At 44.6% G+C, this 14,392-nt stretch overlaps 1 protein-coding gene across 1 annotated transcript in view; it reads right to left on the bottom strand.

The window, feature by feature from the left end:
• Nucleotides 1-7,523, bottom strand: part of LOC115094689 (transmembrane protease serine 9-like) — a 77,478-nt gene extending 69,955 nt beyond the window's left edge. Inside the window, exons 1-2 of the mRNA XM_029607940.1 lie at nucleotides 7,478-7,523; nucleotides 5,195-5,224 (exon numbers count right to left, since the gene is read on the bottom strand). Coding sequence (XP_029463800.1) covers nucleotides 5,195-5,224; nucleotides 7,478-7,523 — 76 coding nt within the window. The remainder of the gene's footprint in view (nucleotides 1-5,194; nucleotides 5,225-7,477) is intronic.
• Between the last annotated feature and the right edge of the window lie 6,869 nt (nucleotides 7,524-14,392).

Below are 14,392 nucleotides of genomic sequence, written 5' to 3'. Positions count from 1 at the left end.
GACCTAGTCATAAAAATGGAAATTAGGAGGAGGCTGGGAACTACAGGCCAGTTAGTCTGTGGTGAGCAAACTAACAGAATCGCTGCTAAAACAAAGATCAGTGCAATTTTTGGAATCCAATGGATTGCAAGATCCAAAGCAGCACAGTTTTACCAGAGATAAATCTTGTCAGCCAAATCTAATCAATTTCTTTGATTGGGTGACCAGAGAGTTCGGTCAAGGCAATGTGCTAGACGTAGTGTACTTAGATTTCAGCAAGGCCTTTGACACATTTCTGCACAGTAGACTTGTAAATAAATTGAGTATCCTTGGTATAGAACCTAGAATTACTGACTGGCTTAGAAACTGGCTAAGTGGGAGATACAAAGGGTAGTGATAAATGGAATTTTCTCGGAGGAGGGGGATGACGGATGTTACTAGTGGTGCGCCTCAGAGTTTGGCCTTAGACCAGTTCTTTTCAGCATTTTTGTGAGCAACATAACAGAAGGATTATTGAGAAAGGTTTGTCTTTTTGCTGATATTACAAAAATCTGTAACAGGATGGACAACCAGGAAGGCGTGGAAAACATGTGGAGGGACCAAGCGAAGATCGAGGAATGGTCTAAGATCTGCCAGCTAAGATTTAATGCTAGAAATGCAGAACTATTTATTTATTTATTTGCAAAGCCTTAATATTCCGCTGTTTACCAAACCATTGTTCAGAGCGGATTACAATAGCATAGGAATGCATTTAGGATGTAAAAACCCAAGGGAAAGGTATAGTACAGCATTGTAGGTGAAATTCTCCTGAGCACAAAGAAAGAGCAGGATCTGGGACTAATTATATCTGATTATCTTAAAGTGGCCAAACAGGTGGATAAAGTGATGGTGAAAGCCACAGAGATGCTTGGCTACATAGGGAGAGGAATGGTCCGCAGAAAAAGGAGGTAATATTGCCCCTGTATAGGTCCCTGGTGAGACCTCACTTGGAATACTGTGTCCAATTCTGGAGACTGCACCTTCAAAAGGATATAAACAGGATGGAGTTGGTCCAGAGAGTGGCTACTAAAATGGTCACTGGTCTTCATTCTAAAGCATATGGGGATAGACTTAAAGATCTAAATGTGTACACTCTGGAGGAAAGGCAAGATAGGGGAGATATGATAGAAACATTCAAATTTATGAAAGGTTTCCATGCATAGGAGGTGAGTCTCTTTCAACAGAAAGGAAGCTCTAGAATGAGGGGTCATGCGATGAGGTTGAAAGGGGGTAGACTGTTACTAAACGGGGGCGCTGCGGAGCGATCCCCGTCAGGGTTTTAGTGTGCCCTTGGGCCCCTGGCACGACCCCACACCAAGGGTAGGTGAGCGTGGACCCGGCCCCCAGCCGGACCTGCATGCCTCGGGAACCAACATGTGGAATGTTGGAGATGAACGGTCCTCCGACCGTTCCCGGCCCTTTCAGACCTGCCGCTGGAATGGCACGAGGCAGCAGGCCGGTCGCAGGGCATGGGCAGACGAAGGTCCAAAGCCGAAGACGAAGACTGGGGAACCATAAACGTAGACAGACGCTGAAGCAGGATACCATGGACATAGACTCTGACACAACAGGAAGGGTGGCGCCGTCCCTCAGGGACCACGTCCTGTTTATATCCTTTTGAAGGTGCAGTCTCCAGAATTGGACACAGTATTCCAAGTGAGGTCTCACCAGGGACCTATACAGGGGCAATATTACCTCCTTTTTCTGCGGACCATTCCTCTCCCTATGTAGCCACGCTCCGCAGCGCCCCCGTTTGGTAACAGTCTACCCCCTTTCAACCTCATCGCATGACCCCTCATTCTAGAGCTTCCTTTCTGTTGAAAGAGACTCACCTCCTATGCATGGAAACCTTTCATAAATTTGAATGTTTCTATCATATCTCCCCTATCTTGCCTTTCCTTTTCTGCGGACCACCCTGTCCCACAACCACAGGAGCGGAAGCAGCGCAGGAAAGGCAATGCTGCAATACACAGTCCGGGGAATGTACTGCACTCCTGGCAGCTGAAAGCAGAGTTAAAAACATCAAGGGCAGGAACAAACACTATGGAACGTCAGGGAACATCAAGGCATGCTAGACACAGACACAAGCTGAAGGGGATCCAGAGGCCAGACGAAGCACTGGAAGCGAAGACAACCAGAGTCTTGTAACTCCATGCAAGGCCCAGTATGAGTGCAGAAGCAAGGCTTTTATAGTCCAGAAACAGGCAACTCCCTGGGAGGAGTCTAGATGGTCCGCCCCTCGCTGGCCCTATAACTGTGGAGAGGAGCCGCAGGCTCGCCCCTTAGGAGAAGGGCGTGGCCGGAACCAGGAAGTCCAAACAAATACAAGCAGCCTCAGGCAGGCCCCTGGAACAACGAGGCCTCCCAGGCCCTGGAGCAAATCCTGGACACTTGCTCAAGCGAGGCCCTGGCTTCAGAGCGGCCCCAAAAGGAAAAGGTAAGATGCCTCCTGAGGGGCAGCCACAGGAGGGATCGTAACAGACTCAGGAGTAATCTTAGGAAATATTTCTTTACAGAGAGGGTGGTGGATGCATGGACCAGCCTCCCAGTGAAGGATTTGGAGACAAAAACAATATGTGAATTCAAGAATGCATGAAATAAATACAAGGGATCTCTATGAAAGTGATGGGAATTATAATGTTAAATTAATTGAATGGATGAGCAGACTGAATGGGCCATATGGTCTTTTTCTGCCATCATGTTTCTATGTATCTCAGAGAATGAGTTCAATTTCTGGAGGCCAAAGTATAGAGGAGACCTTCAGAGACATAGTAGAGTGGCCTCAAGTCCAGTCTAGCAGCCTTTGTGCTGCTTTGGAGTAGCAAGGTCACTTGGCAGGAAACATCACTTTGGTGTGACAAGAAGTGATCCTGTAGCTACAACCTGCCCTCCAGGTACTGCTTTATCCTCTCACACTGAGGACGTGTTACCAGAGGTCCTTGCCCAGGAGGAAAGGATTAGGACAGTTGTTGTAGTGGGTGATTAGATTATTAGGAAAGCAGATATTTGGGTGGCTGGTAGGCATGAGGATTGCTTGGTACCTTGCCTGACTGGGGCAAAAGTAGTGGATCTGACAGGCCACCTAGATAGGATTTTGGAGAGTGCTGGGGAAGAGCCGGCTGTCATGGTATATGTGAATACCAGTGACATAGGAAGCTGCAGGAGGGTGTTTCTAGAGGATAAATTTAGACTTTTAGGTAGGAAATTGAAAACCAGAACTTCCAGGGATGCATTCTCAGAAATGCTCTCCATTCCATGCGCAGGATGCTAGAGGCAAGTTGAGCTCCAGATTTTCAATGTTTAGGTGAGAAGATGGTGCAGGAAAGAGGGTTTTAGACGTGCTAGAAACTGGGGAACATTTTCTGACAAGATGGGCTCCACCTGAACCAGATGTAACCAGGCTGGTGACACTAACTTTTAAAAAGGAGATAGAGCAGCTTTTAAACTAGAACATGGGTCAGCCAACATTTGCTCAACAGCGCAAACCAAGGGCCTCATTTGCTATGCATTTTTCCCATAGACATAGAATGGGAGAAAAACCTTAGAATATCAGGCCCCAAGTAAGTTAGAAAGTCCCGATAGGGAGGTGGTTGTAAAGCTGAAAAAGCCCAATTATGTTTAAATACAGAGCACACAGATAAAAATGACTCCAAATTGCCCGTGCCATCTAATAATAAGCAAGTTGTGGGTACACATAAAAATAGAAATACAAATAAATACACTTTAAAATGTTTGTATGAAAATGTAAAATGTTTGAAAAATAAGGCTAGAGAGTTATAATGCATGGCACTAAAGTAAGCAATGGACATAATAAGAATCTCAGAGACCTTGTAGAAGGATGATAACCAAAGGAACACTGTGATACCAGGGTACAAACTAGATCGACATGACAGGGCAGATAAAATTGATGGAGGGGTAGCACCAAGGACCGGATTTTAAAAGCTCTATGCGCGCTGGGAGTATTTTAGAAAGGCCCGGCCACGCGCGTATGTCCCGGGGCTTCAAAAAGGGGAGGAGGTGGGGTCAGAGGCTCCCAGCACAGCAGCCATTTGCTGCTGTGCCGGGGGATCGCGTGCCAGCGCGTGCAACCTACGCCTGCCCAGAGGCAGGCACAACAGGTAAGATAAAGGTCAGGGGGGGTTCTAGGTGAGGGCTAAGGAGCGAGAGGGTTAGGGGGAGGGCTCGCCCGCTCTCCTGCGATTTTACTGTATCGGCCTGATAGTGGGGTTCAAAAGAGGATTGGACAGGTTCCTGAAGGAAAAGTTCATAAACGCTTATTAGCCAGGTAGACTTGGGAAAGCCAGCGCTTATCCCTGGGAGTGAGATACAAGAAATAGATCGACTGTTGGGAATTTGCCGGGTACTTGTGACTCAGACTGGCCAATGTTGGAGCCAGGATGCTGGGCTCGTTGGACCTTGTTCTGACCCAGCATGGCACTTCTTATGTTCTTATCTTGTGCTAACTGGCAATAGAGCCAGGGCAGTTCTTGGGTGGGGAGGGGGATGGGGGGGGAGAAGGGGGTAATTCATGGTGACTGCCCTGGGTTCAATGCTTTGGGGGTCCGAGTGCCATGCCTCAGCAGATTTCAATATGCTGCCCACAGCAAAGTACTTCCTTGGGTTGTTGCCAGCAGCCTTTTCCATGTCCTCCCACCCTCATAATGCATGATCCTGCTGTTGGCATGATCACCTCCAGCCAGCAAGGGGGGTTGGAGAGGAGAATTTCTCACTTGCATATGCTGCCAGCAGAAACCAGCAGAGAAGGCAACCTAGGTAAGAAGCACTGTTATCCTCCTGCTAGCAGGAGAGGACGATAATAGGGAAAAAGATGATAGTTGTGCTGGATTGTAGAGGAGAGAGGTGATGATTTGTGTTGCAGGAAGGAGAAGATAGAGGGGGGAAGATTATTTAGGGAAGGGCCTTACCCATTTGCCTCAGGTTCTACGCTCCACAGCCTTGCACAGAACTATAATGTCACCATGCTTTGCCCCTGTTGAGAACGGACCTCATGAACTGCTCAGCCAGCAGAAAAGGGCCACTTCCTCAACATTAGCAAGAGCCTTATATCCAAGGTAGTTTAACAGAAAAGAGAAAATCAATAAAACTATTCTAATGGTTATCAGAAAAAAAAATTAATATACAAATAAACAAAATCTCCCTTGCGTAAGCCTCTTACCTGAAACAGTGGGCTGTGTCTGGGGAACACCTGCATAAAGCAAAGACACAGAAATAAGAGAAGAGATGCAATGCAGCAGAACCTTTAAGCACTGTGTGACAGGGTTACCAGATGGATCTAGCTTGTTAAGGACGTGCTGAGCCAGTCCTAGTTTTTTTCCTTTTGCATTGATGTGACTTGTAATTTCATTGTCTCTAAGAAAAGCAGGGATTAAAAATCTCAGGAAGCACTGGGACAAAACCAAGACTGGATAAGCCTGCCTTGAAAATTGGATCTAGGTAGTTAACCTTCACCCTTCCTTTTCTAAGGTCTTTCTAATATGCATCCTCTCCTCCTCATTTGCAACAGCCTTTTTGCTGGGAATTTAAAGTGTGGGGGTCTTTACATGGCATCATGTCACCTGACTCATTTACTACGTAAGTATAAGGGATACATTGGGATGTCGCAATGTACTAAAAGAAAGCAAGAATGATTAGTAAATTTCACTAAATCTTAGGCAATATCATAATACATCTGTATTGTTCCATGATGCAATCACATTCAGTGCACTGTGTGCAATTCTGGTTGCCACATCTCAAAAATGATATAGCAGAACTGGAAAAAGTTCAGAGAAAGGTGACTAAAATGATGAAGGGAATGGAACAGTTCCCCTACGTGGAAAAGCTAAAGAGGTTAAGATTCTTCAGCTTGGAGAAGAGACGCTGAGGGAAGATATGCTAGAGGTCAATAAAATCATAAGGGGAGTGGAATGGGTAAATGTGAACTAGTTTACTTTTTCAAAAAATATAAAGCCTAGGGGACACTCCATAAAGTTACTAAGTAGTATTTTTGATACTGCCAAATGTAACTCAATACTACTTTCGCATTGTTAATATTCCTGAGACCGAACTACTGCTATATGTTTGTGGTATCTTTAGTTGTTATTGTTAAAATGTTTAAATAAATAGTTTAAAAAAAAAAAAGACATGGAAGAAAATACTTTTTCACTCAATGCATAATTAAGCTCTGGAACTGATTGCCTGAGGATGTGGTAAAGGTAGTTAATGTAGCAGGGTTTAAAAAAAAGGTTTGGGCAAGAGTTCCTGGAGAGAAAAGTCCATAAATTGTTATTAACCAGGTAGACTCGAGGAAAGCCACTCTTATCCCTATATATAAGCAGCATGGAATCTATCTGCTATTTGGGATCCTGCCAGATACTTATGACAGTACCCGAATGTAATCTGCTTTGAAGTTCCAAAAGGGGGCATATAAATCAAATCAAATACATAAACCTGCATTCGCCATTGTTAGAAACAATTGTTAGAAACAATATAGCTATCCTGTTTATTAACGTTGTTCGATTCATTCAGTTACAACAGTTACGTTCTATTGTTCGGACACCTTGTTATAATGTATCGCCTTAGCCGCGCCTGTTCTGTTATAATGGAAACCGATCTGATTTGATATTTGTATCAAGAATGTCGGTATACAAAAATTCTAAATAAATAAATAAACAAACAAACAAACAAACAAACAGGATACTGGGCTTGATGGACCTTTGGTATGATCCAGTATGGAAGTTCTTATGTTCTTAACCTTGGGAAGCATCATCAAATCTTCGATAAATCTTGAATACATAAAATTTAAAGTTTTTCAACATTTGTGGATGATCTGATGGTGCTTCCCAAGGTTTGGTGATTTCATCAAATCTTGTTGAATTGCATTTAGTTTGCTTTAGTTAACCCTAACTAGTATTTGCTTAAACCTGGCAGTTCCCTGTAAATTCCAGCCAATGCCAAATCTCTTCAAATCTTGCCCAGTTCAGTTCTGGCTAGCTTTTCCTTAGACGTTGGAGAACTGCACCAAGTTTTGGTGAAGTCCCATCATGGATTCTCAGAGTTGGTTCGGTTCTCAAAAGCTCCTTGGCAAATTCCAGCTAATTTCTATGCTACCAAGAAAAGTGATAAAGGACAAAAAAATGTTGTAGGTCACCAGGCTAAAGAAATAGGAGCTCCTCTACTGCCTTCACGAAGAGTGAAGCAATTTCTTTACTTCAGCACTACGGGCATTGGCCTGGGACACAGGTGTCTGTGGGTTCAAATCCCTAAGATCCTTAGTACAAGTTACTGCTGAGTGGCATACCAGGTGTGGAAAGCTCACACATGCTCAAATGTTAATTAACATTCCTAGGGGTAAAGTCCCTTTACTCTCTGGCCCATATCCTCACTCCCCACTAGCCTTTCCCACCTCAGTGATAGTGAAATGATTTTTCATTTTTTCCAGTCATACAACAGATGTACTCACCTGTGTAAAAAAGCAGCAATATTGCCAGGACTTGTTTGTGTCCCATCGTCTATGCACTGGAGAGCATCCCCACCGTACTTCAGTCACTCTGCTGACTGCTTGTTATGGGACAGACAGAAGGTTGCTGTGATCCCGGCAGTGGGAGGGAGGGACAAGGCAGTGGCTGTCTGGCAGCAAAGGAGAGATTGATGATAGGCCCAAGGGCTTGCACACGGTGTGGGAAGTCCAGGAGCTTATATACAGCAGAAAGAGGATAGCAAATATCAATGACCTTTCCTTTATATGCGCACATCTGCTCCTCCCTTCTTCTATACATGCGAACCCCTCCTCTCCCTCCTGCTGTCCTATCATCTCTTCCACACATACTCTCGCCTGTCCTTTCACCCCTCACACATACATACTCACCCTTCCCTCCCTCGATCCCTCACACATACACTGTCCCCTATCTCTTTCCACATATACCTGCCACTGCTTCCTTGTGACCTTGGGCAAGTCACTTTACTCTCCATTGCCTCAGGTACAAACTTAGATTGTGAGCCCTCTGGGGACAGGCAAATACCTACAGTACCTGAATGTTATCTGCTTTGATGTTTCATGAAAGGCAGAATATAAATAAATAGATAAATAAATTATTTAAAAAGAATACCCTTCCTTTCCTCATATGCCTCATATCCCTCAGAGCCTTGTAAAGTCCCTCTCTCCTCGTCTACTTTCTAAAGTCATTCCCCATCTATTCCTATCTTTTATATGCACAAACCCAGCCCTTTCTCTATCCCCACACAGACACCTGCCCCTCCTTCCTCTATCCTCACATACTCACACAGACACACCTCCTCTCCTCAAATTCCCCTCTCCCTCTCCCATTACCAATCTTCTTCCTCATACATTCCTATCTTTCACATTTACATACTCACCCCGTTCCCTATCCCTCACACACCCTTCCCTCCAGCCCTCTTTCTCTCACACACCTGCTCTACCGCCTTCCCTTATACACACATTCTCCTCTTCCTCTGCCCCCTTCAACTATCCATTTCTCCTTCATATATAAACCCTCCCTTTCTTACTTACCTCCCATCCTCCATCTCTTACTGCCAAATACCTTCCATCTGTCACCTGTTCCACCAACCTTTTCCTCCTTTCTCCAGCCCCACTCACTGTCACACACCATCTATGCTTGTATTCCCCTCTAATGCACATTCATCCTCCTTTTCTCCCTCTTTCATTTTGCCTACCCTTTATCTCATACATCTTCCCTCTGTGCTACCAGTGTGCTCCTCCTTCTACCATAATCCATCATTCATGGGCTGACATTCAGCACAATACTTAAACACCTTGTGCCTCAGACTTAAGATGGTAAGTGATAAGGCCACAAATAACTCCTATCCTAAAGCATTTTGTGAATGACTCTCCTCTGCCACATTACATTTTATGACTACATATCCCAGAATTCTTTGGGACAGGAATATTAAATTCAGATTTGTTAAAAAAAAACTTCAACTAATCCAAAGAGATTTGGATGACATTAAAAAGGCACACTCCAACTGGTAATTAGTTTTGCAAACGGACTGCGGAACATAAACCATTAGACATAGTACGGTGTGATGATAGCTTATGGGCCTCACGTGATCATTTTCAAAGTCATGAACTCTGTACAGTACAAGTTGTTTACTGGATAGTTGATGTGAAGAAATTTATAGCAATTACCAAACTAGAAGTGAAAGGTTCCTTATCTGTCTGCCAATCTATTTATTTATAACCAAGCTTTTATATACCATTCATTCCGTATAGACTGGCCAGAACTGTGTTCAACAAAGCATCCAAAACTTGTCATCCACTGCAGAAATGAAGAAATATGTTTGGGGGCAGGCTCAGACTCAGGGGTCCATATAAAGCAGGATTTAGCCAGATAATTTGTGACTAATCTGGCTAAATATCAACTTTTTTGAATATTCCCACCACTTATCTGGCTAAAGTTAACTCAATATCCGGCTAAAATGTAGCCAGATAACACAGGGGCATTCTGGGGCAGAGTTATCTGGCTAATTACAATATTCGAAGTTAGCCATCTAACTCTGGTTATGCCCTAGAGCAGTGCTTCTCAGCCCAGTCCTTGGGGCATACCTAGCTAGTCAGGTTTTTAGGATATCTACAATGAATATGTATGCACTAGATACGCATGTATACATTCACATTGAATATGTATGAGATAAATTTTGCATACATGCAAATCTAGCTCATACATATTTGTTGTAGATATTCTGAAAATCAGACTGGCTAGGCATGCCCCGAGGACTGGGTTGAGAAGCACTGCCCTAGAGTAGTCCTAAAGTTAGACAGCTATATGTATCCAGCTAATGTTAAGATATTGGGTATATTCAATATGCAGCTGCACTGTAAAAAGTCCCTCCAAAGTTAGCTGGATAAGTTTATCCGGCTAACTTTGCAAGCTGGCCAGTGGCTGAATATTATCCCTTCTGTACCCTTGTATCAGTCCACTGAGCCATGCAGTCTTGGAATTTACAGGCTCTGTATCAGTCCATGGTTAAGTTATGATTCTTCATGCCTGGCGAACTCTGATCAGGTTATTATACCACTTGACGTGATCACAGCTAACAAGCACATATAATAACCATTTATGAAAGCTGTAGGAGCATTTGGAGTTTCCGTGGCACAAGGCAGCAGTGTGGCACCACACATTCAAAGGACAAACAAGGAGAGAGTTAAAGGGACAGGGAAGATTTTTAAGAGGAAGAAATTAATTCTGACTGGGTCTTTGAAGAATGTGAGCCTCAAACTTGAAATGGAAAACATGAAAGATATAGTTTATCTGCATTTTTGTAACATTTTTTATATGGTATCACATGAAAAAGTTTTGGGGTTTTTTTCAAATTAAGAATGACAGTTAACGATAATGTTTGCAGGTGTATTAGGAACTGGTTGATGGGCAGTAGGCAGGAATGAAAGATCTGGATGGGAAGAGTGCTTTTGACCTCTATGATTCCTAGGGTCACACATTTAATAAATGTGAACAACCCTCAGTTACCATATGGTAAAGCTACTGCGAAGCAACAGTAATAGATCATATTGCCAGCATAAGATGTCATGCATACAATGATTGGGGTTACTGATCATAGATAGACATTACCCAAGTTAGGACAGTCTAATGGCAAACCACTTCTGAATCATTGCTAAGAAAACTTGGTGGAGAGGAATTTAACAGTTTAACATGACAATGAGATCCCTAGGTCAGAAGGCACTCCACGAGCAGCTGAGGAAGAGCAAAGAAAGTTTTTAAATCAAAACTGAAAGTTTGACTGATGTTTCTGGTTCTGAAAGACAAGTTCCTAACATTGCAAAGACACAAACTGGCAGGTCATGAAATGGTAGAAGCATGAATCAGGAAAAAGTGGACAGTCGAAGCAGAAATGCAATGGCTAAATGGAAATATTAAGAAAAAGTTAGCTTGAATGGATAGGGATGGGCCATTTTTAATTTAATAGTTTCAAAGCGTTCTACTCTGAACATGTGTGGGGCACAATCTTTCTCTCTCCCACTCCCACCCAAGTTTTAAAAAAACGTATCTGGACTGTGGGCAGAACCACTTCCCTCACACCTAAGCTCAAAAACATGCAAGTAGGGGCAAGAGCCCTCAATTGGGGCACTTACAGTCCAAATTCCCCCCCCCCCTCCAGAACTCCCGGGGAAGCCTGGGGGAGGACCTAACACATGCAGGGCAGCTTACAGTCAAGGTAGTTACTGTCATGGTTTCTTAGCCTGCATGTGTGTGGAGCCTGAATCTTTGACTCCTGGCAGCTTGATGAGGTTGTCCTCAAAACATGGGGTGGAGCATAAGCAGAGCTGAAATAGTAGGAGGCCCAAAAAACTCCTGCTCAGGACCACATCTCTCCAGGAAGTGCTGCTCTGGGAGCTTTGAACATTCTCATGCAAGGGCAGCTCAAGATAATCTGCTGCCTGAGGCAAGGGATAAGATGGCACCCTGCCCCCTCCCTTTCCACACACATCCATACATGCATACACACATATAAACTCGTTCACTTCTCTCCCTCTTCCATACACACATGATTCACACACACCCTCTCATATATACATACACACACCCCTACCACCCATACATACACACTCTCTTATCCACACACCCTCTCATATACACACACTCACATACACCTCCCACATACATACTCACGCTCCCAAACATACACACCCCCACCCCACCCTCTCATATATATATATGCACCCACACCCTCTCATGTACACACACACACACTCATACAGATACACACCCTCAGAGACCCATCCACATCCACTCTCCCTTTCATATACACACACGCCTTACATACACACACAAACTCACACATACACACACTCACCTCCACACCTTCTCATACACGCTCACAAACTGCATCCCGCCCCCCAAGCTAGCTGCCACACACACACACACACACTCATACAGACATACAGCCTCTCATACAGAGACCAATCCACACCCACCTCCCTTTCATACACACACCCCTTTCATATACACACAAACTCACTCATACACACACTCACCTCCACACACCCTCTCATACAGACACTCCCACCCTCCCTCTCATACACACCCCACCCTCTCATATGCATACACATACACACACTCTCTCATACACACTCACAAGCTGCATCCCCGTCCCCAAGCTAGCTGCCACACACACACACAAATTGTGCCTTTTCTTGTTATTCAGCCACCGCCGCCTTGGGATCCAGTGGCAGCCCACATCCTCTTTTTTTTTTTATTTCTTCGCTGCCTCCAGCCTGCGCTGCAGCCTCCTTTCTCTTTCTTTGGCTGCCACTAGCTTGGGCTCCAGCGGCAGCCCATGGTCTTTTTCTTTTTTGGCATCCACAGACGATCCATGGCTTCTTTTTCCTTTCTCTGCCACTGCCAGCCTGAGTTCTGGCGGCGGCACACGGCCCCTTTCTTTTCGTTGGCCACCACCAGCTCCAGCAGCAGCCTTTCTTTTTTTTTTTTCCTTGTTTGCATCCATGCTCTTCTTTTAATTACTTGGCTGCCGGCAACCTGAGCACTGGAGGTGGCCCGCTGCCTCCTTTTTTTTTCCCTGCTGCCGCCGGTCTGGGATCCAGCAGTGAGCCGCGGTCTCCTTTCCCTTTCTTTGGCCGCCCCTGGCCTGGGTTTCTGGAGGCGGCCCGCGATCTCTCTTCTCTTTGTCTCCTCTCTGCCAGCACTGCCGGTTTTCCTGCCTGCAGATTTGTTTACCTGAATGAAGGGTGAAGCGGCTGTGGCAGGAAGGTTTCAGGTGCAATTTTGCCGCCTCAAAATCTTGCCGCCTGAAGCGGCCGCCTAACCCTGCCTCATTATAGAACCGCCCCTGTCCTCATGATTCCGGCAGAAACTGTGCATAGCTGCCAGCAACTGGGTGATGTGCTCCTGACAATTTTCCTATCAGGTCCTGCATACTGACGGCGCAGCAGTCTGTGCCGGTTTTGCAGCTTGCACAGCCTCTGGAGACCTTCTGCATGGTAACACCCGCTTTAAAAGGAACATTGGCCTAGGAGTCCAGCATAGAAAAGGGTTGAGTACTAGAAGCTGGAATTCTGTTGGACCAATCCTGAACCAGGAAACAGGCTAGAAACCAACACAGAATACTTCACCAATCAGGGAACAGAACATAAGCGAAGCATTATTTAACTCAGAGTTAGAAGACAGTGAGTAAATGAGTTCCGTTCCTTAAATGATTTCCAGAATAATTTCTTAGGAAATTAATCAGAATTTCCTGATGTCCAAACTCCAGACACTTGTTAATGTGGTAAACAAATGATGAAAGTTCTGGATTAAAAGAAAATGTTCTGGTGCCATTTTGAAATTTCGTTAAGAAATTAAAGTTAACTTTTTCAATAAAATTAAAATTCACCAAGCACAAACCACATAGTGTGATTTGCAGAAACAGCTTTAACTAGGATCCATGCTGAACATGTGCTTAAAGGTATAGGGATAGATTTTAAGACATGCGTGTGTGCACATGGACACACAATTTTTTAACATGCGCGCACAGGCGCGTGCATGTTATAAAATCGGGGGTCGGCACTCGCAAGGTAGTGCACAATTGTGCAGCTTGCATGCACCGAGCCGCGCTGCCTTCCCCCTAGCCTGACCTTCCCACTCCTTCCCCTAACCTTTCCCCCAGCCCTACTCTAACCCCCCTGACTTTTATCTTACCTTTTACGCCTGCCGGCAGCCTGCTGACACACAATCCTCTGTGTCGGAGGCCTCTGTCCCCACCCACACCCCACCCCCGGACCATCCCTTTAATAAAGCCCCAGGACTTACACGCGTCCTGGGGCTTTATACGCATCGCCGGGCCTTTTGAAAAGAGGCCCGGTGCGCGTAACCTTTTGAAAATCCAGCCCCATATTGTCAAAGCTTATGATCCATCTTACATAAGAATATAAGTGTATTTTATGCACTGTTCATTTTTGTAAAATTGCTTCTGACATAAATAATTTTATGTACCAGATGTTTTCAAAATTGTTCAAGCAAAAATATTCTCCTCAATTCAAAATTTTCAGAGAATTTGCATCTCTGGTGGGGGGAGAAAAAGTACATGTGGAGATTGCTTTTTCAAATCTTTTGCATGCACTTTTCCAGCAAAATTTTTCCCACAGAAGGGGCAAGTGACTATTTGCAATATATAACTGTGGCACACTTCAGCTTTGACAGTTGGTGCAAAGTCTGCTGGTTATGCATAATCTTCGTCCCAATGTGAATGGTTTGAAAACTGCTCCTTACAAAAGAATGAGAACAAGAAATCTAATGCATTTGAAATGTCATGCTGGAGAAGATTGCTCAAGATACCAAGGACAATAAGGAGAACTAATCAATCAAGCCTGGTTGTTCCCTTGGGG

The sequence above is a fragment of the Rhinatrema bivittatum genome, chromosome 6 (assembly GCF_901001135.1).
Source record: "Rhinatrema bivittatum chromosome 6, aRhiBiv1.1, whole genome shotgun sequence".
Taxonomy (NCBI): Eukaryota; Metazoa; Chordata; class Amphibia; order Gymnophiona; family Rhinatrematidae; genus Rhinatrema; species Rhinatrema bivittatum.
Note: the sequence above shows the minus strand (reverse complement) of the source record. Positions and strands in the feature narration are given on the sequence as shown.